The 27,800-nt window shown below is 28.8% G+C and overlaps 1 protein-coding gene across 1 annotated transcript in view; it reads left to right on the top strand.

Annotated features, from left to right (window-relative positions):
- The first annotated feature begins 1,034 nt into the window (after positions 1–1,034).
- Positions 1,035–27,800, top strand: part of LOC113378783 (ABC transporter G family member 23) — a 43,936-nt gene continuing 17,170 nt past the window's right edge. The window contains exons 1-2 of the mRNA XM_026619378.1: positions 1,035–1,234; positions 19,988–20,209. Of these exons, the coding sequence (XP_026475163.1) occupies positions 19,992–20,209 (218 nt within the window). The 5' untranslated portion in view covers positions 1,035–1,234; positions 19,988–19,991. The remainder of the gene's footprint in view (positions 1,235–19,987; positions 20,210–27,800) is intronic.

Below are 27,800 nucleotides of genomic sequence, written 5' to 3'. Positions count from 1 at the left end.
TTTGGTATCTGACCCATTTTACCCCACATACGCGGTAAAGTGGGCCGACCAGGGGGCAAACAGATGCAATTTCTTCTATTAAATTTTAAAGGGATTTTACGCTACATTATTGAATCAATGCAAAATATTAATTCTGTGGGTACATTCGTTACAAAGATAACACGGTATATTACATTGATCTGATTGGTCAGAAATATTCATCAGACGAGGAATAGCAATTTATTTAATTAATCTCTTGTAAAATTGCTTTTTTTAAAACTTTACTTTTTTATTGCTTACACCTTTGCCAAAGTAAAGGTTCTGCTGGTCCTTTTTATCCCACTCATGTGCTGCTTATCTTCTGATAGCAAAGTCATAAAAATAGAGGTGATGGCTGGTTATGAATTTATACATTTTTTGTCCTCTACTATCAAATCGCTACTATCAAATATTTTTGTTAAAAAAAATCTAATTTTATTTGTTTACGAGATATCCGTGGTGGACCATTAATAATTGGTCTACCCTACCCATAAACATACAAATGTGATTTTTTAATGTAAATAATCAGAAATTTTTGATTGATATCTTAACATAAATTTATTGTAAAAACAGTCCCTGGTGCTATTGTGCACAAAAGACATAGCAATTGCTTTCGTAGACTTGGCCACATCATGTAAAATCATGTCGGTCATTATAATTGGACATATTTTTTGCAAAAATGGGTCATTACATGTCAATGTAAGCAATGTCAATATATCCGACTAGACAGCTGTTTTTTTAAGGAATTTTATACGGAAACCAAACTTCCTAGTGCAATTACGTCATTATAAGCGGTTGTCAATATATCCGGCGTCATATTAATCGGATTTTACTTTAATTCATGTTTGAAAGAGTGCACACGGTTTGGCACCTTGCGCAACGTCACTGCTTCCCTCACTCTTCTCGCTTTGCGAATTCCTGAACCACCAACTGACGTTTCTTGTTTTCTGTAACATGTCAGTTTACAAACTGCAGCCGCGGCGTATACAAGTGCGACTTTTGCAATATATGTATTTTGAAAATAATTTAAATAACATTTTGTGTTTTAATAACGTGAACAAACAACTAACTTCTGCTTACGACAATGTATTAACATGAGTTTTTTCGATCGTTTGTTTTTCTTAATGTTTATATTGTGATAAAGCAAAAGAATTAATAAGTGCGAAAAAATTGTGTAAAGGTGATACTATAATTTTAACAAAAAATTAAGTTAAAGGTGAGAATACAGTTTTATTTAGCATAGTCATTCATTTTACCCAAAATTGGTATTTACAACGATTTTGTTTGCACAAAATAGTATTTTTTTAAATAAAATTTTTCATACATATTTTATATAAATATGTTGATAAATTCATTTTTTTTTTAAATTTACCTTGCTCTAATTATTAAATTATTTTCATGTTTGAACGGAGTTCTCTTTTTCGAATTCACGTAAATTAGATTTGGCGCTTAAATTTTAACCTCTCGTTTTCCCACTGTGTTTTGATAATACAGAATACAGCAGAACCTCGATTATCCGGACTAATTGTTGTCGATAGGCATCCGGATAATCGAAAATCCGGATAATCCAAATTATGAAGAATAATGTTTTGTTTATCAAAAATAACAAATGCATACATAGATATCAACAAAAATCGATGTTTATTAGAAAATTAACACTTACATATTTTCTTAGATTACACTATACATATTATATTAATCATGAGGTAAAATAATCAGGTGGTACGTAAAGTATCAATGAAGAAGAAAAGTTGCTTACAAATAATTTGTTGATCGTTTTTGTAAAAACCAACAATACAGAGCTTCTTCTAAAAGTTCATTTTTCGGTCTCTTCACCATTTTCCGATTTTCACTACCCTCTTTACTATCTAACTTGCAAGTGTACGACAAAATTGAATCGGCATTCTTTTTAATATCGCTTATAGTGGATGTATCTACACCATACCTATCAGCTAACTTACTGCCGGTTTCGCCTTTTTTAATGATTCTATAATATTTATTTTATCTTTAAGGGATATACACCCTTTAAAAATGCATATATGCACGTCAAAACAGAGAATGTATTAATGTATATATGCACATAAGAATATGCAAGTTCCGACGCTATTATGTCCGGATAATCGCGAATCCGGATAACCGAGGTCCGGATAATCGAGGTTCTACTGTACTTGTGATTTGTAATGGTCTGTTGCATTCATTTTCAACACCTAGGGTAGAGCGGAGCCTAAAGGTCCGCGGGTAAAAAGGTCCACCACCGATGTCTCTTTAGTTAAGGTTAAAAATCTTTTAACAATAATATTTGAAAGTAGAGGGAAAAAGATGCATAACCAGCCATCACTTTGATTCTTATGACATTGTTATCGGGAGAAAAACGGCAATGTTTGAAAATTCATAACAAAAGTATTTTTTGTCCTTGTTAACTTCTCGTAGGGTAAGTTATAGTAATCGCAAAAAATCGAAAACGAAAATTTTTATAAATCTAGGTTTCAGAGGTTTCTGAACATTTTGGCATACCTTAGAAAAAATGGATGTATGTGTGTGTGTGTGTGGGTGGATACAAATTTTCATTTGTATTTTATTTCAAATTTTACACCGATCAACCGATTTGAATAATTCAAAAAACATTCGATTCTTATTGATAAGGTGCTGATTAGTTTTTGGCAAAGGCAGGTCTAGCTGTTTCGAAGATACGGGGCAAAAAGTGCCAAAAATGGTAACTCAGTTTGTAAGAGAACGGAACGTCCGATTTTAATAATTCAAAAAACATTTTACTTGTATTGACAAGATGAAGAATCAAATTTTCATGAAGTCAGGTCTAGCGGTTTCGGAGATCTAGTGAAAAAAGTAAAAAAAAGCCATTTGGCGGTCAGAAATGATCATTAGACATATGCATTATCAGGTATTTTATAGAGATTTTAATAAGTATAAATTTTGTTTACATTCCTATGGGTTCCCTACCAATGTTTATCAGTGCTTCGATATCTTGTCTCTATGTAGTTAAAGCAGTACTATTGCTTTGAAAAAAGTTCAGAATTTACAAAATATTTCAAAATAAAGAAAACTTTTTTTTCAAAAAGTGTTTTTTTTTCTAAAAAAGTAAATTTTTGTCAAAAATTTCCCAAAAATCTAATTTTTTCAAAGTAATTTTTTTTCAAAAATGTTAATGTTTTTTTTTAAAAAAAAAAATTTAGTACTGGCAGTTCCAACAATTTGCCTTAAGGCACGATCCCATGCGCCCTACTAGTTTTATTCTAATATTCAAATTTCATTTGTAATATAATTATTATTTTACAACAGCTCAATGATGACGCATACTTATTATTAGTGTTTTAAATGCGCGAAGAACATATTTTTTAATATGTAATGGATTTCATTTCCGACAGATTAGCTGGAAATTTATATATCGAAACTTAGTGTAAAATTGGTTGCAAAACATCTAATGTGGTTTCTTTGAAATGGTCTAATATGCCGCAAACGGAACCGTTTTGAAATGTCATCTAGTAAACGCACTTTGACATTCAAACGACGTTTAAAACTTTAAAGGTTTTGTTAAAAATGTTTTCTTAAACAAATTTAAAAAAATGTACAATTTAAAAATGATTCGAAGGAAATTTGAATTCTTTTGCGATATATAATTGTATAAAAGTTTTAGGATTGCTTTTCATTATTCACGATAAAGGTACCTACATAATATTCATATCCTATAAACAAATTGAAAAAAAATCGTATAAATACTGTGCTTAATATATTGCATCAATCTAGTAATTCCATAATAGTAATAACAAAGTAGTTGTGCATAGCATCGTGCCTTAAGGCAAATTGCTGGAACTTCCCGTACCGTAACGAAATGTTCTAGGAATATTAAATGTTTTGAGATAGATCATTGTAAATACTATAACATTGTCTAATATTTATAAGAATTATATAAACTGAATTGCAAAGTTGAAATTATTTATTTAAAGTATATAAGTGAGCTTTAGATTTTTAGCAAGAATTAAAATTTAAATCTGAATTATTTTCGATATACAAAAAAAAATTTTTTTTTTCAAAAGTAATTATTTTGTCAAAACAAGCAGAAAGTTTTTGAATCGTTCAAATCGGATGCTTAGTTCTCTCAAAAAACTGCATTTTTTTGCACAATTTGCTCGGTATCTTCAAAACGGCTCGACCTGCTTTTGCCAAAAACTAAACACCATTATCCAAATCATTACAAATTGAATGTTTTTTTGGATCATTCAAATCGGATGCTCCGTTCTCTCAGAAACTCGATTTGTATTTTCTGCACTCTTTGCTCCGTATCTCCGTAACGGCTGGACCTGCCTTTGCCAAAAATCTAATCAGCACATTTCCCAATCAATAGGAATCGAATGTTTTTTGAATCATTCAAATCGGTTCATCCGTGCGACCGAACACGTGGACGAAAAAAGCGGACATACAAAACACATACACACAAAATGTTCAGAAACTTTCAAAATGTGAAGATATGCAAAAATTTTCATTTTCGATTTTCGGCCCATTACTATAACAATCCTACGGGAAGTTAAAAAACGAATTTAATGTTTTGCTAAGTCGCTAGGCCTGCCTTTCCAAAAACTCAATCAGTTTTTCTATCATTTGAAAAGAGCGCTCCGTTCTCTCAAAAACTGAATTACCTTGTTTGTCACTTTTTGCACCGTATTTTCGAAACGGCTGGACCTGCCTTTGCCAAAAACTAATCAGTACATGTTTTCATCAATAAGAATCAATGTTTTTTTGAACTATTAAAATCGATTTGTAAAGTGTCGAGTAAATTTACTCATACATTTGCTCTAACTTGTCAGTATCATAAAGATGTCTATTTAATCGAATTTGTGATTGTTTTTCTATATGCAATTAATTTTAAAACATGTATGTATATATAAACTTAATTTTAAGGAAAAGAAGAATGTAGATCACGTACAAAGTATGCAATGAATGTATTCCGAATTCTTCGAAAATGAATGTATTCTAAAACGTAAATCCACCAACCAATATACTTTTTACAATTCTCAATTTAGTGGTTTATTTTAATTAACACAATATTTTAACCTTTTCCACTCGGATGCCGCCGGGAAAAAAATATAGTAAAAGTCATAATACATTTTGAATGCTTTGTGTAATTGTTAGTAGTAATAGTAATAAATAGTAAAGTGATATTGTTTTATATTAAGGATATTTTTTCTTTGATACGCCTCAATACAACTCATAGTAAACAACATATACTAAAATTAATTATTTCAAAGTAGCAATTTTTATATTTTATTATATTCTAGTGTAGGGTTTATAGTTGCAAGGAAAATATGGCAATCATCGTAAATAATAATTATTCAACCTTCATTTTACCAACTACATACTTTCAAAATTATGTCTTCAAATCACCCAAAAAACCCATCTGTTAAGACAAAACTTATCTAAATCGATTATTGTAACAAAAGCTATTTTTATAATGAGGAATGATTTATTTCGCAAATTTAGCAAATGAGTAATGTTTTATTAACAATAATCATTATGTAGAGATTTGATGAACACTAAACATTGGAAATTTCTATAATGTAACATTAGCACATAGTAACGCAGTTTTGCAACGAATTTCGAGGCCGTCAAATGTAGCTCTCGTTTAGGTATCCAGAAGTACATACGCGAATATATATATATATATATATATATATATATAAATATATACTAGCTGACCCTGCAAACGTATAAATGTTTCTGAGGCTTATTAATAGTCATTGCAAGTGCTAGCTTTAATCTGAAACTCATTACATTTAAATTGAATTGTTTTTTATTAATCCATTAATTTCTTATTTTTATTTACAAAGGAGAATCCGAACATTCATTTTTGGCGTAGATTTGTATGGTACCTAGTTAACTTCCCGTAGGGCAAGTTATAGTAATCGCAAAAAAATCGAAAATGAAAGTTTTTATATATCTTTATGTTTCAAAACCTTGTGAACATTTTGGCATACCTTAGAATAAATGGATGTATGTGTGTGTGTGTATGTGTGTGTGTGCGGATACAAATTTTCGTCGACGATTTCGGGAACACGGATGAAGCGATTTGAATAATTCAGAAAACATTCGATTCGTTTTGATAAGGAGACGTGCTGATTAGTTTTTGGCGAAGACAGGTCTAGCCGTTTCGAAAATATGGGACAAAAAGTGCCAAAAACAATAACTCAGTTTTTAAGGGAACGGAGCGTCAGATTTGAATAATTCAAAAAACATTTTACTTGTATCAACAAGATGAAGAACTGACCAAATTTTTATGAAGGCAGGTCTAGCGGTTTCGGAGATCTAGTAAAAAATGCCATTTGGCGGTCAAAAATGATCATTAGACATATGCACATCAAAACTTTCAGAGAATTGTTTTTTATCAATTTGGAACCATTTGAGCTCTGGGAGCAAGGAAACTCGAAAATGTCCATATTAAGGACCACCCTAATATATATATATATATATATATATATATATACTAGATGTGCCCCCATATTCAATAGGCGTGTATTAAAAAAAACAAAATACTAGCCTAAACTATTTTACGAAAAAACTACTATCTACGTTACTAACTAAAATAACCTATAATTTGAATTTTAAATTAAGGTAAGATTTATAACATAGAAGATTTAAGATTCATAAAATGTTTTGAATTATTTTGAAAAAGATAAAATTTGAATTAGGAAAAAAAAACTAAATAAACTATTAAACTTTTTTAATAAATTCACGCGGACGAAATCGCATATATCGCTAGATGAGATAAGATAAGATCAGATTTTTTTCTAAAATAAAAGTAGCCTAAGTGACGTCCAACTAAATCAGCTACCTTCCATAAAAAGTTTTATCAAAATCGGTCATGCAATAATTTTATAAGTTGTTATTTTGGTACCCCATTTATTTGTATTCATATGCATGTATTATAAAACGGCTATTTCAATATTAGAAACAGACACTCCAATATTATATATATGTATAGATTTATATATATATATATGTATATATATATATATATATATTATACATATTTGATTTTAAATCTACTTTTGTTGTATAAGCGTGGTCAGAATTGCAACAGAACAGACCATGCGGTAGAAGGTCTGTCTGGAAGTGAAACTATCACTTTTCACCTTCACATAAATGATTATGGGGATTCTCGATACAAAATGGATTTAGATATTGACCTATGATATCATTTATTATTAACTACATCATTATTATATTATTTAAAATTTTTAGACTAAAAATTAGCAACGTAAAAAATATAATTCTAACAAATTGAAGATTTGACTAGTATTGAAACGTTGATGTTAAAAGTATACCTAAATTTACATATTTATTATAACAACTAGCTGTAAGTGGAATTCTGTCTTAAGGCAATTAGGGCATCGTGCCTTAAGGCAAATTGCTGGAACTTCCCGTACCAAAAATTATTATTTTTTTTAAAAACGATTAATATTTTTGAAAAAAATTTACTTCGAAAAAATTAGATTTTTGAAAAACTATAAATTTGATAAAAAATTACTATTTTTTGAAAAAAAAAAACTATTTGAAAAAAAAAATTTTTTTTGAAAGAAAAATTTTTTTTTTGAAAACAAAAAATTTTTTTGAAAAGAAAAATGTTTTCTTCATTTTGACATATTTTGGAAATTCTGAACTCTTTTTCAATGCAATCGTACTGCTTGAACTGCATAGAGACGAAATGTCACAGCGCAAGTGCCGCGCCGCCGCCTAACGCATAAGCAATGGTACGGAACCCATAGAAATGTAAAAAAAAAACTAGTTGTAAGTGGAATTCTGTCTTAAGGCAATTAAGGCATAGTGCCTTAAGGCAAATTGCTGGAACTTCCCGTACCAAAAATTATTATTTTTTTAAAAACAATTAACATTTTTGAAAAAAAATTACTTTGAAAGAATAAGATTTTTGAGAAACTATAAATTGGACAAAAAAATACTTTTTTTTGAAAAAAAATAATTTTTTTTTAAAAAACATTTTTTTTTAATTTTTTTTTTTTGAAAAAAAATTTTTTTTTCTTTATTTTGACATATTGTAGAAGATCTGAACTTTTTTTCAAAGCAATCGTACTGCTTTAACTGCATAGGGACAAAATATAAAGCGCGTAAGCGCCGCGTCTCTGTTCAACGCATAAGCATTGGTACGGAACCCATAGAAATGTTAACAAAATGTATACTTATTGTTAAAATCTCTATAAAATATCTGATAATTTGATGTGCATATGTCTAATGATCATTTTTGACCGCCAAATGGCTCATTTTTTTACTTTTTCCTCCATATCTCCGAAACCGCTAGACCTACCTTCATGAAAATTTTGTCGATTCTTCATCTTGTCAATACAAGTGAAATGTTTTTTGAATTATTCAAATCGGACGCTCCGTTCTCTTAAAAACTGAGTTACCGTTTTCGGCACTTTTTGCCCCGTATCTTCGGAACGGCCAGACCTGCCTTCGCCAAAAACTAATCAGCACGTCTCCTTATCAATACGAATCGAATGTTTTTTGAATTATTCAAATCGGTTGATCCGTGTTCCCGAAATCGTCGACGAAAATTTGTATCCGCACATACATACACACACGCACATACATACATACATACACACACACACACACACACACACACACACACACATACATCCATTTTTTCTAAGGTATGCCAAAATGTTCAGAAACCTTTGAAACGTAAAGATATATAAAAATTTTCATTTTCGATTTTTTTGCGATTACTATAACTTGCCCTACGGGAAGTTAATTATACTTATTGTTAAAATCTCTATCAAATATCTGATAATTTGATGTGCATATGTCTAATGATCATTTTTAACCGCCGAATAGCATTTTTTTTACTTTTTTCATTAGATCTCCGAAACCGCTAGACCTGCCTTCATGAAAATTTGATCAATTCTTTATCTTGTCAATACAAGTAAAATGTTTTTTGAATTATTCAAATCGGACGCTACGTTCTCTTAAAAACGGATGTACCGTTTTTGGCACTTTTTGCCCCGTATCTTCGTAACGGCTAGACCTGCCTTCGCCAAAAACTAATCAGCACGTCTCCTTATCAATACGAATCGAATGTTTTTTGAATTATTCAAATCGGTTGTTCCGTGTTCCCGAAATCGTCGACGAAAATTTGTATCCGCACATACATACACACACGTACATACATACATACATACATACACACATACATACACACACACACACACACACACATACATCCTTTGAAACGTAAAGATATATAAAAATTTTCATTTTCGATTTTTTTGCGATTACTATAACTTGCCCTACGGGAAGTTAATAAATGTTAAATGTACTTATGAAATATGGTATTCTAATTAATTATTTAAATTGAGCAATAAGAAGTTGACAATCATGCCACACACATTTGTATGTAAATTCAGTGTTTTATAACTATTTTTAACTCCACGTAGGGTAAGTTATTATAATCGTCCAAAAACCTAAGTTTAAAATTTTTACATTTCTTCACGTTTCGAAGGTTTCTGAACATTGTGGCATACCTCAGAAAAACTGGATGTGTGTTTGTGTATGTACAATTTTTCGTCCACGTTTTCGGGCGCACGGATCAACCTATTTCAATGGTTTAAAAAACATTTGTTTTCATTGATGGGGAGATGTGCTGATTAGTTTTTGGGCAAAGCCAGGTCCAACAGTTTCGGAGATACGGAGGAAAGAGTTAAGAAAATAGAACTCGAGTTTTTGAGATAATGGAGCATCCGATTTGAATGATCCAAAAAAAGTTCAATTTTTAATGAAGGGGAGAAGTGGTCATTAGTTTTTCGCAAAGGCAAGTTTGACCGTTTTGGAGATACCAAGCTAAATGTGCAAAAAATGGCAGTTCTTGAGAGAACTATGCATTCGATTTGAATGATTTAAGAAACTTTCCTTTTGTGGACGAAACAATTGTTTTTAGACATTAAAACTATTTTTTTTTTTAATTTCTAAAAGATTTTTTTTTTTGATTATCGAAAATAATTCGAATTTTAATTTTTTTTCTAGCTAAAGTTCTAAAGCTCACTTATATAGTTAACATAAATAACTTTAACTTTGCAATTGCTGTCCTTCATTTTAAATTCGATTAATTAAGTTTTGTTTATTTACTTTTCTGTAAACATATATAAGTTACAGTAACTATAATAATCTATTTGAAAACATTTAATATTCCTAGAATATTACGGTACGGGAAGTTCCAGCAATTTGCCCTAATGCACGATGCGTTTTAAATGAGATGGGTCAGAATTTAGAAATCGGCACTATTTATCAAATAAGCTTTATTTACAAAAATTACTTTAAAACATCATGTCACCATGTGATTTACTTTTGTATACGCAATGCATTATCACAATGTTTAAGCAAATTTTGAGAGTCAGCGTTAAAACAATGTTATTTTTTCAGAATTGGGGACGCCTATTTAAGTATTATAGTTCAGAAATCAATAAAACACCAATTATATTTTGAGGGCATATCGTTTTGAAATATTAAAAGAAAAAAATGATGAGTCAAAATGTGCGTAATGGTTTTATAGAATGATATTCAGGTTATGATTACATTCGATATTTAATATTTAGTACACGGCACATGCGTCTACGATAATTTTATTAGGTTAATCATTATTGCCTTGCATAATGCAAGAAACTTGGGAAATTTCATTTTGTTTGAATTTATATTTAATTGATCTAATTAATACTTAATTTAAATTATCGACAGGGATATTTTTTTATATATACAAAGCTGCAATCGATGAATTTCTTTTCTTTATTACAAGGGTTATGAACAATTAAGATTGGTAAATAGACCTTATTATTTATCTTTGCTTTTTGTATATTTCTTAGTTTAGATGTTTTAGTGTTGGATTAAGAGCCAATAATTTTTATTTATCCATTTGTGTGAACTTAATTGCGATTGTATATAAAAAATCAATACACTGAGTGTAGAGAAAAGCTATTTGGGATTTCAAAAATTGATTATTTTAATAATAAATGCTTTCATCACATGTTATTAATAATATGTGCGAAACGTTTGTTTAATCTTTTCCTGTCGTTGTCAATGAAACTTTTTTTGACAAAAAACATTTCACTTGCATTGATGTAATGAAGAATTAGCCTAACTTTTGCAAAAGCAGGTCCAGCGGTTTTGGAGACCCAGAAAAAATAGTTGAAAAAAAATTCATTACATTTGGCGATCGAAAATTAGATATTTTCCCAAATATATATAATATTTTTATCCCATTAATGTACTTATTTAATAATTAAAACATATTATTGTTAAATGTTAGTTTTATTATTTAAATTCAGAAATTACATCGAAAATGGTTAATTATTAAATTAGCATCACTAATATTGGTTCATTACTCTGAAATGTTTCAAACTTCGTAACAAAATATTTGTTTTTCTTCACCTTCATTATTGTTTGTCTATTATATTTAATATGCATTTCATAATGTTTTCAGATAAAGAAATCTTTTTGGTGACATTGACCTAATACGTAATGAGAAATATATATATATATATATATATATATATATATATATAATTTTAATTGTAAACATGAATACACACTACCTCTTTCATACTTTATTGACTATTTCTAAAGATACAAACGTTTTGGCTTCTTCTCGTTGCCATTGAAAATTTACACTTTTGTCTAATGCCATTAATGTAAACCAGTATAATTTAATGAAAAATTATATATGAAACATTATTCATGAACACAAATATTATAATAAAACTAGTGGGGCGCATGGCATCGTGCCTTAAGGCAAATTGCTGGAACTTCCCGTACCAAAAAATATTTTTTTTAAAAAGATTAACATTTTTGAAAAAAACTTACTCTGAAAAAAATAGTTTTTCGAGAAACTATAAGTTTTTGACAAAAACTTACATTTTTTTGAAAAAAAATTTATTTTGAAATATTTTGGAATATCTGAACTTTTTTTCAAGCAATCGTAGTGCTTTAACTGCATAGAGACGAAATATAGAAGTTAGTAAAGTACGTTGTTTTTGTATTTTACATTATATAAAATTGTTTATACAGAGGTGTATTTGCAATTAGGAGATCGAGTCCATTTCAGCCAATCGAATTCATATGTTTTTCATAACATTTCCATAGGTACATTATTTATAAAAATAGATCAGCAAAATAAATAATTCATTTTATACTATTTTAAAACAAAATATCTCAGAGCGAACAAAGAACTATGAACATAAATTTCACAATAAATGTATAGTAATAATATAAAGCATGATTACGAGCATGATAATTAATTCAAAGATTTTTAGTAAAAATGCTACTTTCTCTATTTTGAAAGAGTTTTGATTTAAATTCGTATGATAAGATTTTTGTTCTTTTGATGAATATAATAATTCTATTTTCTACAATTCATAAGTGATTATGATGATATTGTATTTTAAAAAGTATTAAAGAATATTAAATTATAAAGTGATAACTTCTGTTACTAAAATATATGATGTAATAATCTAATAATATAAAGAATATAAAATTCAAAAAATATAAGATATAAGTAAAGAAAATTTATATTATTTATTATAACTAAGTCAGTGGTTTTCTTAATGACTTATTTCAAGTGGGCCAATAGCGCGCTATTATGTGCATTAAATCAGCAAAATATGAATCTGGTACTAAACAAAATAAGTCATTGTCATACTTTAATTTATATATGCAATAATGCCTACTGAAATAATTTATTGTCCTAATTAAAATGCTGTCTTTACACATATATGGCACATTTGAAATACTTCAAACATCAAAAGTGCTCAAACAGCACTCATTTTTACAATTAGTAATTCGACACTGTGACCGATTAATTTTTTTCTTTGTAGGCGACTCACGTAATAATTACACCATTAAGTACAATGTCTTTGTTATTTCGGGATTCTTTAGGTAATATTACAATAATTATTACGATTCATAATAAACCTGTTTTTAGTCAAAAGCACGCGTTTGTTCTTAATTTAATGCGTTTTGAAATATATTGTACGTACTTGTTTGAGAAAGTTCATTAACTTTTTCAATTGTTATACCATTTAGCGATAATTATAGCATTAGATGCTATAATTGTCGCTATAATGCTATAATGCATATATATAAGTTTTAATTATTATTTGTTAATTTTATTCCTTATTTTTAAAAAAAAAAATTGATTTAATTTTTCATTTATTTTATTCGACGTTTCGGGCATGTGGAATGTCCACTTACTTAGAAACTATTGATAACAAATAAAAAATGTTATTATAAATATAATCAATTATTTTAAAATAGAGAATTCACTTTTTACTTTTCTATTTTTACCTATTTCGTTCTTTCTTTTCTTTTTTTCTTTTCTGTTTTTTCTTTTTACCTATCTAAAATTTAATATTAAGAGCTAAAAAGAGAAATTTTTTCTTATCAATTTGGAAGCATTTAAGCCCCTGGGAGCAATAAAATTCGAAAATGTCCATATTAAGGATCATCCGATCTTATATATATATATCTATATATATATATATATATATACATATATATATATATATATATATATATACTAGATGACCCGACAGACGTTATCCTGTACCCCCTACAATTTAAAAACTCCAACAATTTTTAATATCCTAACTAACCTATACTTTATAATATCTCATTTAATGTCCTGCTTTTGTGATTCATTTATGGTCTTAACATAAAATATTCGTTTTGGAAAGTGCAGTCTTTTAAACAGTACAACAAATTCAGAAAGAACTATATTATTATAGAATCTGTGGTAAAAGTACAATGTCACCTTGAATTTTTCCACCCAGAATAATTGCTTCAGTAATGTTGCCTATATTTTTTTACAATCTCGTACCATATTTCAATTGGTTCTTAGTAATTATAATATCTTAATTCAATTTTTTTACTACTAACTTATTATACATTATTACTTCAGTTCATATTCAATCTACGTTCACTATTCAATCTACGGTCAAATAACTAAAAATAATAAATCTTTGAATTTTTTTAACTTCCCGTAGGGGAAGTTATAGTAATCCGAAAAAATCGAAAATGAACATTTGTATATATCTTTACGTTTTAGAGGTTTCTGAACATTTTGGCATACCTTAAAAAATGGATGTACATGTGTGTTTGTCGACGATTTCGGGAACACGGTTCCACCGATTTCAATTATTCAAAAAACATTCGATTCCTATTAATAAGGACACGTGCTGATTAGTTTTTGGCATGGGCAGATCTAGCCGTTTCAAAGATACGGGGCAAAAAGTGCCAAAAACGGTAACTCAGTTTTTAAGAGAACGAATTTTAATAATTCAAAAAACATTTTACTTGCAGAACTGGTTAAATTTTTGGAAAGGCAGGCCTAGTGGTTTCGGAGATCTAGTAAAAAAAGTATAAAAAATGCCATTTTGAGGTCAAAAATCATCATTAGAAATATGCACATCAAATTATCAGATATTTTATGGAGATTTTAATAATGTGTATCAATTTTGTTTACATATCTATGAGTTTCGTAGCATTGTTTGTCCGTTAGACGACGACGCGGCGCTTACGCGCTTCGAAATTCCGTCTCTATGCAGCTGAAGCGATTGCTTTGAAAAAGGTTCAAAATTTCAAAAATATTTCAAACTAAAGATTTGAAATTTCTCAAAGATCTAAGTTTAAAACATATTTAATCTTTTTTTTTAAATTTAATTTTTGGTACGGGAAGTACCAGCAATTTGCCTTAAGGCACGATGCCATACACCACTAGTTTTACATATATTTTAAATATATATATATATATATATATATACATATAAGTAGAACACTACTCTTACTCAACTTTATTTGCTCATTTTATTTACGTTACGCTCAAATTCAAACACAAATTCTTAATGTCGCTACTGAAATTTGCTATGTGATTAATACAATGTTTATACAATGTTTATATTATACAATGTTATTTTCTTATATACACAGCCCAGATTTTCAAAATTTCTTAATTTTTTTTTAACTTATATTAATTTTTGATCTTATTATATGTAATCATATGTAAAATCCGCTATTTTTTGACATACTATAATGTTGTTATTACGTTTATGAACTTGAATAAAATATCCATCATTAGTCGCACGGGTTTTAATATTAATTTAAATGTTGTTTTTTATATTTGCATGAACACCTTACATGTAACCTGAACTTCTAAGAACGAACGCTGGATTTGTGTTGGATGTACTTTTTGTTCTTACAATTAGTATATGTAAACATATGTAAAATCCGATACTTTTTAACTTAATACAATGTTATTATTGCATGTATGAACTTGAATAAAATATCCATTATCTGTCTCACGGGTTTTAATATTAATTTAAATAATGTTTTTTATTTTCGTATAAACACACTAATTTAACCTGAACTTATAAGAACGTCATTATTGATCATAAATTTAATTCGTTATACTTACATATATAAATATACATATATACATATGAGCATGGCAGTTCTATTTGCATATGCATATATTCTTCTTTTGGTATCGACACTTTGCGATCTATCTTATAATAATCTTACGCAAATCGAACATCAATGCATTTCAATGAATAAGGACTTCGTTCCATCCGCAATGTGAAAAAACAGCCATGTTTTCATTCTTAGTGTTAATTACCCGTCTCAACCTTGGTAACGATAGACCAGTATAAGGCAACGTCACTTTCAGAACTAACAATCAGAGAACTTTGTCTTACGAGTTGAAGCACAATCAGAAAAGTTACTCAGATTAGACCATCAAGGAAATTGACTCTTTTTTGGTCACTTTTTAGCCAGTTAATTGTTGAGAATTGCCAGAATCTGGTCACATTTTAACTAGTTAACGGTGGAGAAGTGGCAGAATTTTGTGTGTTGAGGAGTATATAGATCAGTAACCATTGGTCATTTAAATTGTAATTTTTAAGAAAAACTAAACATATATTCTCAAATTTCAAGATGGAATATTTTGAGGCAATGCTGGAATAAAATACGTAGTTGTAAGTGGCATTTAACTTCAAATGTGTAAATGATTGATGTAATCAATATAAATTCAAATTCATCTAATTAAATTTTTACCAAATTTAATTTACCAAAAGCTAATCAATGCGATTTTCAATTGATATTTTTTTATAGTAGGAACAGTACACTAGAAAATCAAACTAATTATTTTACAATAAATAACACATATCAAACAAACAACTATCTGACTATGTTCAGTAAACCCCAGATTCTTGTAGAAATGTTTTTTTGCTATTAGTTAGTATAGGCGGGGACGGCCAGTGGGCAAACAGGTCCAATGTCTTATTTTTTACTTGAAGGAATTTTACGAAATAATAGCTACATTGTTCAACCAATGCATTTCATGGCTACATTTTTTACAGAGATAACACTGAATATAACCTTGAGCTGGTATTTTGTCTGCAATCTTTATTAGCAGAGTAGGAATAACAATAAATTTATCTCTTAAGAAATTTAGTTTTTTATTTACTAATTTTTATTGTTTTGTCGGAGTGAAAGTTCAGTTGATCCTTTTTACCCCACCCACGTGTAAGCTTTTATATAGGATAAAAAGACTGTTGAATCTAACTTAAATTTAACAACATATCTTATAAAATAATAGATATCGTATATTTAAAAATTATATTGAGGTCTCGAAATGTAAACAACAGTGCTCACAACCAAAAAAAAACTAACAACGGAAGAAAATACTTTTGTTATGGATTTTCAAACATTGCTCTTTCTTTCTTGATAGTGACATCGTAAGAATCAAGGTGGTGGCTGGTTATACATCTTTTTCTCTCTACTTTCTAATATTGTTAAAAAATCTTAACTTTACTTATTTTTGAGATATCGGTGGACCTTTCTACCCGCGGACTTTTAAACCCAGCTCTTCCCTAAAAATGTATTAATTTAATTTAATATAATTTATTTACCACATTTCCTACTTATTCATGTTCCAAAAATGTATTTTATTCTAGAGTGCACATCAACGGTGATCAGTAGATACACACCACATAGCGGAATATATCTATACGGTGCTTGTACTAAGAGCGCGGCTTATTATTACAAAGTGTAATGAATTTTTATAAATAAATGACTGTTTCTAGGCCTATAATATTTTAGGATTTTCGAATCACTTCACAATAAGAACTTGAATTCTTACTTTTGTATGTCTATTTTTTTTCTTCAACAATATATTTACAACTATTCTACATAGACATTAAGTAAATCTTTTGGCAATTATATATAAAAAATGACATCGATATATAAATATGTCTAATATTTTATTGAATTTATTTAGTTTTTAGTTTAATGCGTATGTATTAGGTATATTATGTTACCCAAAGAAGTAAAACTTTATCTTTTTCAATCGATATCTGTAAAATGCGCACTGTAAAATGAGTTCGATACAGTTAACTGTTTAAAATGGAAATTGATATTTTTAATAGCTTTATTTAGCAATCAAAGAATTACAAGGTTTTATAAGCTAAACTGATCATCATAAATATGTTAAACTAAGATAAGATTCATGCATTTATCTTACTAATTGTTACTTAATTAACATTTTTAACGATGTTAATCACGTGTTATCTGGAGGCCATATTCTTGTTAATTCTTTTTCTGGGGTCACAGGACTTGTTTTAAAATTTTGTTTGGATATATTTCTGATTTGCTTCAATAATTTAATGACTGAACCTTAAAAGGTTTTTTTAAATTTTTTTATCATATTATCAAAATTGTTATAGACTGTTTTGTAACATACCACGGTGAATCAAGTATTGTTTATAAAATTCTAATAACTTAGGTGACTTAAATTGATATTGGCAAATATATCGAGCTAAAATATCGATAGTGAAAGTACTCACTATCGACATAAAAGTATCGATATTTACTCATTGCTCGATATTTAGTTCTAACACTACTTAGGTCTAGTAGTAGTTAACTGAAACTATAATAAATTATTTCTAAAATATTTTTCAAAATTTATTCATTCTTGAGTATTTTGTGTTCTGAGTACTGAAAATAATATATTTTAGCATATGTCGTTTTGCAGTTGACGGTTTCGTGACATATGCTATATCCGTTATTTTAATTGGAATTTTATTAGAAAACTAGCTGTAAGTGGAATTCTGTCTTAAGGCAATTAAGGCATCGTGCCTTAAGGCAAATTGCTGGAACTTTCCGTACCAAATATTATTAATTTTTTAAAAACGATTAACGTTTTTGAAAAAAATGTACTTTGAAAAAATAATATTTTTGAGAAACTATATATATGGACCAAAAATTACTTTTTTTTGAAAAAAAAATTTTTTTTTAAAAAAATAATTTTTTTTTAATTTTTTTTTTTTTGAAAAAAATTTTTTTTTCTTTATTTTGACATATTGTGGAAGATCTGAACTTTTTTTCATAGCAATCGTACTGATTTAACTGCATAGGGACAAAATATAAAGCGCGTAAGCGCCGCGTCGCTGTCTAACGCATAAGCATTGGTACGGAACCCATAGGAATGTTAACAAAATGTATACTTATTGTTAAAATCTCTATAAAATATCTGATAATTTGATGTGCATATGTCTAATGATCATTTTTGACCGCCAAATGGCTCATTTTTTTACTTTTTCCTCCATATCTCCGAAACCGCTAGACCTACCTTTATGAAAATTTGATCGATTCTTCATCTTGTCAATACAAGTGAAATGTTTTTTGAATTATTTAAATCGGACGCTCCGTTCTCTTAAAAACTGAGTTACCGTTTTCGGCACTTTTTGCCCCGTATCTTCGGAACGGCTAGACCTGCCTTCGCCAAAAACTAATCAGCACGTCTCCTTATCAATGCGAATCGAATGTTCTTTGAATTATTCAAATCGGTTGATCCGTGTTCCCGAAATCGTCGACGAAAATTTGTATCCGCACATACATACACACACGTACATACATACACACACACATACACACACACATACACACACACATACACACACACACACACACCCACACATACATCCATTTTTTCTAAGGTATGCCAAAATGTTCAGAAACTTTTGAAACGTAAAGATATATAAAAATTTTCATTTTCGATTTTTTTGCGATTACTATAACTTGCCCTACGGGAAGTTAATTATTATAATAATTGAAACTAATAATATGTTTTAGTGTATGGTATTGTCATAAGACAAATTGTCGGAACTTCCCATTTTAAAAACAATTAGTAGATAGAATCTTCTTAATAATAGTGAAACGGAGCAAACGTAATAGACTTTGTAATTTTTCAGGCTACGAAATGAAATCTTGTTGTTTTCTAATATAATTTTGTATGATTTATTATTTTTATAATTGGATTATTTTCATATTTTAATATTTAATATTAGCACAAAAAGATTGAATTTGTAATCTATTCCTATCTATTTTCTCTATTGTCTTGCTCAATTTTTTTTATTTAAAGTAGAAGTAACACTGGTAACTTATAATTAGGGGGCGTCCATTAATCATATGATCGATTTTTTAAGGATTTTTGGACCCCCTCTCCCCTTTGGTGATACGTGGTGATATTCAAAATTACTCACGCCCCCCGGCACCAAACATCACGTGTATTTTTAGTTACAAGTAAAATTTGTAAAATTTTTGATTTTTCTTGAAAATATTTAAATTTACAAAAAAATCTGGTAAATAATAAACACACATGATATTTTACTATACACCTCCTTCTTTCACGTGATATTTTGTAATTTTTTGTCAAACCTTCCCTCCTTCTAAAAATCTCACGTAATCAATGGACGCCCCCTTATTGTTATATCTAATTGATTTATGCCATTTATTTATTATATTTCTTTTACCTTTTCTGAATGTCCCCCAGGGATCGTTGCAAATTATATGGTGAAATAAAAATCCTGTAGATTTATTATTAATTTCTATTTCATATTGATAGGATCATGATGGAAGCCGAATCGGAACCTCTGCCTCCTTTGCCCCAAGTAAAAGACAGCGACCTTGCCTTAAGACGAAGGCAACTAAAATCGCAACAAAGTACAGTTGCCAGTAGAAAACAACATGCAGTATGCGTGCGAGGAGCTCACAAACAATATGGATCAAGTAAAAATCCTAATATTATTTTGGATGGACTTAACATGACAGTGCCGAAAGGATCCATGTGAGTAACTTTTGAAATCTGATGGCAAATTTTTTGTATTTAATATGAATGAAATATACCAAAATTTTATTTGGTTTGTCAGATTTTTTGTATTAATGTTATGTAGGGTATAAAGTGAATTTTCTGCCTTTATTAGTCGTGCCTATAATATAGTATTTCAAAACGCATGATAATTTATATAATTTATACAATGAAGAAGAAAATTAATGTATGTAATTAATAAAGAACTCTCACGCTCTGCACGTCACTAAGCTAATATATATATATATATATATATATATATATATATATATATATATATTATATATATATATATATATATATATATATATTTATATATATACTAGACGACCCGACAGACGTTGTCCTGTACCCACGTCTTCAATTCAAAAGTTCAAATTTTCTTTAATATCCTATCATATACTTTTTAATATTCTATTTGATGTCCTGTCTTTGTGATTTATTTATGGTCTTAGCATAAGCAGTATAAAAAATTCAGAAAAAAAATAATATAGTATCTGCGGTAAAAGAACAATATCACACTTGATTTTACCACACAATATAATTGCTTCAATAATTTAGTGTTTAGTCTATAATTTTCATAATCTCGTACGATATATTAGTTGCTTTTTGGCAATTATAATTTCTAAAGTACACTTTTGTTACTAATAATTTAATAAACATTATTGTTTTTGTTCAAATCCTAGTAGAATTAATTTGTAAAATCTAGTTCATATGAGCACTCTTCAATCTAAGATCAACTTGCTAAATATTCTATATCCAATGCCAACCAAATCAATTTTTGACACATGAATCTAAATTATTGTTAAATAATTTAGTAAAGTAAACCAAAATGCCACATGCATCTGTTTAAAAAAATAATATATATGTAATTTTGGACTTATTGCGTTATTTATTAAACTGAATTATATAATTTCATCTGCCAAACACATACTGTTGAAATATTATTCTAATTTCTGGCATATATTAGCTGCTTTTCGGCAATAATAATGTAGACATTACATTATTTAGGCTCGTAATTTCAACTAAATTCAAATTTGAAGTGAATTGACATTTCTAGCAGATGCCAGTTCAAATGTTTTCAATGTCAAACAATGATAAGTGGTTTTTTGTAATTTTTGCCATTTATTTCTACAATATTACTATAGTTTCATCGTTCATTAAAGCTTAAAAATTTCCTTTGACAAACTCTAAAAAGAATTATCAAAATCCGAATAACCGTTTAGTAGGAGAAGTATCAAATCATACACCCGTACAGAAGAAATTTATATATAAGATATATATATATATATATATATATATATATATATATATGACCATGGTTGCGTTAACAACTGTTCTATGACCTCACTCATTAGCTTTTTTACATCCAAATGATGTGTTTGCCTTCAATGGATTTTCTCTAGTTGCGGGGTCTTAAAATTTATTGTAATGCACAGGAAGTCCAACAATGACGATTGCAAAATTTATTGGCTTTCAAATATTTGTACACAATAACATCAAATGATCTAATGGCTATGTGTACATTACAAAATAACTAATAAATTATTATTTACCAATTTTAGGAGTATTATTTATACATTGTCTCAAGGACACAATTAACTTGTGCACCGCTATTCCCAATTAATAGTATATGTTTTATTCAATGTACTTAATTTTGTACTATTCATAAGAGATGATTTGTCTTGCTTTATTTTCTATAAACATAACTAAAAGGTTTACTACTGGGTATCCTTTTAAGCATCCATTTTTACTACCAACAATCTAATTACTGAATGTTTTTTGGAGACAGCAATAATAATATTACCTAGATTTATCATTTCGTGATAAATTAGTTCATGAGTTTATTTTTAATATCAGTCATCAGCTTTTACTCATAAATATTATAAACCATATTACACTACATTTGAGCTTGTGTTATTAAAAGTTCGTACTGAAAGTGCAAGTGCATTACTTGCACTTTGAATACAATTTATTTTTTGTTGATGAACACGAATTACCTTCCATTACGATAATAAAATACAATAATACGAACAGCAAAAATAGTTCAAAATAATCTTAATTATGCACTACACGCATAAATTTAGAAAGGTCAAGGTGTTAAAATTAGTTACTAAACTTGACGACTCAGGTCAAAGGTCAAACTTTTTTGTTAAGATTGGCGTTTTCTTGCACGGTCATCACATTTTTGTTTGTCATGTCATGTCATGTCATAAAATAAATTATGTAACTTGTAATAAATAAAAATATCGAGCCTAGAACCTTGGATGTAAGACCAAAACTTCTACCGCAGAGCCTCGGGAAAGCCCCAATAAAATATTTGAATTTTCGTTTTGGTTATGAATATGTTTATTATAGAATGATATTATTGACCCTTGTTAAAATATGATTCATTTTTATAATTGATATTTGTCTGCTTGTGAAGCTTCTAATAGTTCTTTTTTGCTTATTGGATTCCGGTTTTAAAAGATCTACGCGCGGAACACTTCTTGTTTGATTTTTAGTTTAAATCCACAACAAAAATGGCAGGTAATAATTTGTTACTTAGAAACAGCATTTCTGTATTTGTAAAAGTTAATACTTATTTTTATAAATTAATAACTTTTATGATATCATTATTTGATGAATATTCAATATAACATTGTATATTTATACGTTACGTATATTAACGGAAGTAGAATTGCAATAATAATTTGCTAATTTTATTCAATTCATAAACGTTATTATCAATTTTCTTAGAACAATTTACTGAGAATTATAATTTCTTAGAACATTGTTCATACTTAGTTTCAGGCTAAATATATTTTAAAAACAATCAATTATTTATGAATCTATATTATATACGAGTAGATAATCATTCAAGCTTTTTCGTGGCTTATTTATTGCAGTTATCGTTTTTGTAATATAGGTTTCAGGTTCATTACATTCTCGGACAGCCTGATGTCAAGCAGCAGTCACATCGTATTTTCACTTGGAAATATAGATAGCAATATGTTTCCAAGTGAAAATAGCCCTTTGTGTTATTGCTGCATCAATAAAAAAATATCAGTATTGTAGAAATTGTAATAATAAATTCATCACATAGAGATAGGCAACCGTTTGGGCCGGAGCGGCGGCATTCGAGTGGAAAGGGTTAAAAAGTCAGCACAGCAACTCATATGACTCGTTAAGAGTTGGTTTCTGTAAAACATATATATATATATATATATTATATATATATATATATATATATATATATATAATTATATATATATATATTATATATTATATATATATATATATATATATATATATTAGGGTGGTACTTAATATGGACATTTTCGTATCTTCTTGCTCCCAAGGGCTCAAATGGTTCCAAATTGATAACAAACAAACAACAACTCTGAAAGTTTTAGTTCTTAGTATTATCTTTTAGGTAGAGCGCAATTCTATCAATTTTGTATGGAGATAGCATGAAAAAATATTCAAAAATTTTGCAGAGCGTCGAATTTTCAATAAAAAATGACACGAATTTTCACTTTTAATTTATTTTTTTTATTTTTAATTTTCAAAATTTTTTCCATGCTTTTTCCTTACGAAGTTTGATTGAATTGCGCACTATCTAAAAGTTAATATTAAGAGCTAAAACTTTCAGAGTATAGATTTTTATCAATTTTTAACCATTTGAGCCCTTGGAAGCAAGGAAATTTGAAAATTTTCATATTAAGGACCACCCTAATATATAAAAATATGATAATGCTTGAAGATTTCTCTAGTTTCTGTATTTTTGATCGCCTTCGACTAAGATAGCGTAACCAAACATTTATACCCTTGATGTGGACCGAATAGTTGCTAAATTTAATTTTAATTGTTTAATTTAATATTTTGTTTTATGAAATTATTTCTATTCAATTATTATGATTCCAAGAAATATTTTTATAAAAATAAATTCTAGAGATTTTGATCCGCATCTACTTTGTCCTTCCGAAGGCGGTGAGGCCGCAGTACGGAAAGTTTTATCCGTCGGGGACGACCGGTTTTTTGTTGATCACTGCTTATTCGTTCGTAGTTAACTTCTTCTTTGCTGAACTAAATGAATTCGTGGATTTGACAATGAACTGGCGGTTGATAATGATAGCTATCGATATTTAGCTGCATTGTTAAATGATACAAAGGTGAATGATTTTAGCGTTTCTGAATATTGAGAAGATAAAAAAAATAACAGCGATTAGGACTACGAAACCCAATGGTCCTTTATTTCAACCGCTTCTCTATTTTATGTTTGGACTAATATATTAGATATGTGATGGCGAAAAAGTGGTGCAGCAATGGCGAACACTTCTTGTTTGATTTTTAGTTTGAATCCACTACAAAAATGGCATATAATAGCTTATGAAAATTTTGTTAGTTAGAAACACATTTTCTGTATTTGTGAAAAATAATGCTTATTTTTTATAAATTAATAATTTTTATTATTTGATTATTATTCAATATAACATTGTACATTTATACCAGACACTATAGGCGATTTTCGCTTGAAATTATATGTGAGATATATAAACTTAAGTAAAAATTTGATATCATGCTGATTGATATCGAACTGGCCGAGTTTGGGATCGAACCTGGGACTAGTTAGTGCTAATTAATTATTATATGATGTGCGCACTAATTATAGATTACCGTTCAGGTGTAATGATAATAGAAGTTTACTTTTATTATGTTCTATAAATTTAAAAAAGCTGTTTATAAAATTAACCGTCTATAATAGAATATACTATTTTTCAACTTTCCATAGGGTATTTATAGTAATGGGCCGAAAATCGAAAATGAATATTTTTGCATATCTTCACGTTTTGAAGGTTTCTGAACTTTTTGGCATACCTCAGGGAAAATGGATGTGTGTGTGTGTGTTTTGTATGTCCGGATTTTTTTCGTCCACGTTTTTGGGTGCACGGATCAACCGATTTGAATGGTTCAAAAAACATTCGATTCCTATTGATAGGGAGATGTGCTGATTAGTTTTTGGCAAAGACAGGTCTAGTCGTTACGGAGATGCGGAGCAAGAAGTGCAGAAAATAAAAATCGAGTTTTTGAGAAAACGGAGTATCCGATTTGAATGATCTAAAAGACATTCAATTTGTAATGATTGGGAGGTGATTAGTTTTTGGCAAAGGCTGGTTCAGACATTTTAAAGATACTGAGCTAAATGTGCAAAAAATGGCAGTTTTTGAGAGAACTAAGCGTCCGATTTGAATGATTCAAAGAACTTTCTGCTTGTTTTAACAAAATAATTGCTTTTGGAAAAAAAATTGTTTCACATTTTTTTTTAATTTTTTTTTTTAAAAAAAAATTTTTTTTTTTGTTTATCGAAAATAATTTAGATTTTAATTTGAATCCTGACTAAAGTTCTAAATCTCACTTATATACTTTAAAAGAAGTAATTTGAACTTTGCAATTCAGTTTATATTATTTTTATAAATATTAGACAACGTTACAGTATTTATAATAATCTATTTGAAAACGTTTAATATTTCTCGAACATTTCGTTACGGTACGGAAAGTTCCAGCAATTTGCCTAAAGCTACGATGCCATACACCACCAGTCGAATATATTTTTTTTTTGAAAAAGAGTATAAAAGTAACATAATGTTCGATGGCCAAAATATATAAATGGGTTTACGATATGATACCAATTACTTAAAATCTAACACTCAATCTAACATAGCATCCTTGAAATAGGTGTCTCTTTATAACTTGAATGTTTAACAATTATGTTAAACAAGTATTTCTGCACTTCAACTATACGTCTGCACTCATTACAATATAATGTCTTTATGAAGTTGTAGTAATAGTAAAACTTGAACAATTTTATTATCATTTTGCGACCAAAAACTATTGTATATGATAGTGGAAAATTAGATATATATTAAGAAGTTATTAGGAAAATTGTTATTGAGTTACACCTTATTATCATTTAGAAGTCATTATTTTCTTTTACCATTTTGTATATTATTAACAACAATCAGAACTTAGGGGACCTATAAGCTAAGTCTTCATGTAGTAATAGTTGAACTTATGTTATGAAGGCTTTTACAGAAATGTTAATTTCTTATACCTTATTGTAATTTAGAAGTAATTATTGGCTTCAACTATTATATTTTTTATATTATAAACAACAATCAGAACTATAAACTTGTTGTGATGACTTCCTTACAATGTGGCTTTAGAAGTCAACCCAACGGTTGGCCTATCTCTTTGTGATAAATTTATTACTAGATTATCTTTAATGCTGAATGCTGATGAATTTTTATTGGATGCATCAATGCTATGAAAAGCTATTTTATTGGACTATGAACAACAGCATTTGTATCAAAACCGCAAACAACTAACTATTATTATAAATTTTTATTAATGAATTAAATGTGATTGTGAATATTTGTTAATATTAGAGCTCCAATCCTATATGCACCAACAGTGTGTGTATTTATAGAGCCAGATATTAAATATGTGTTTATTGATGCGTATAGTGTAACTTCCATACATATCAGATTTTTGCCAAGGTTCCGCAATGATGCTTAGTACTGAAACCATGATTGTAGATCCAATATACGTCAGAAGTTTCTCAAGGTGCTTATATGTTGTTATTTTACAAAATTAAAATTCCCTACATCACTCAATTTATTATTTATGAGTTGCTACTTTTTATTAATGCGATCACTTGCCGACACAATTTTCAATGTCGCCTTGTCATTAATTTGTTGAACGTCGATGGATCGGCCATCTAATGGATAAACCATTATTTAATATATATATATATATATATATATATATATATATATTATATATAATATAATATAATAGAATAGAGGGTTGGGCGGGGCACAAAGCTCCAATTTCACTTCGATCTATTAAATGCTTAACCAAACTATTGGACTATGTCCAGTAAGACTCCCAGCTAATTTATTATTGTAGAAGTGCGTTTTTTTGTTATTTTCCAAAAATTTGGTCTTCATCTGGTCTTTTACCCCATAGACGAGGTAAAATACCAGACTAGAGGGCAACAGGCCTGTTTGAACCGTTTCAATGCTTTTTTTAATTTTAAAGAGATTTTACGCAATTTTAGCTATATTATTGAACTAATGCAAAATATAAATTTTATGGGTACATTTTTACAGTGATAACACTGTATATAACCTTGATCTCGTATTTTGTCATATATATTTATCGGCAGAGTTAGATTTTATTAACATCCCGTAGAGTAATTTATAGTAATAAACCGGAAATCGAAAATGAAATTTTTTGCATATCTTCACGTTTCAGTCGTTTCTTAACATTCTGGCCTACCTCAGAAAAAATGGATGGGGATGTGTGTGTGTTTTGTATGCTCGCATTTTTTTGATCACGTTTTCGGGCGCACGGATCAACCGATTTGAATGGTTCCATTCTTATTGATAGGGAGATGTGCAAAGGCTGGTCCAGCCGTTTCGGAGATACGGAGCAAAGAGTGCAGAAAATAGAAATAGGGTTTTTGAGAGAACGGAGTATCTGATTTGAATTATCCAAAAGACATTGAATTTGTAATGATTGAGAG

Source organism: Ctenocephalides felis, unplaced genomic scaffold, assembly GCF_003426905.1.
Source record: "Ctenocephalides felis isolate EL2017-DRISC unplaced genomic scaffold, ASM342690v1 CF-g0.4_SCAFFOLD_01886, whole genome shotgun sequence".
Classification (NCBI taxonomy): domain Eukaryota; kingdom Metazoa; phylum Arthropoda; class Insecta; order Siphonaptera; family Pulicidae; genus Ctenocephalides; species Ctenocephalides felis.
This window is presented reverse-complemented; position numbering and strand designations above follow the sequence as displayed.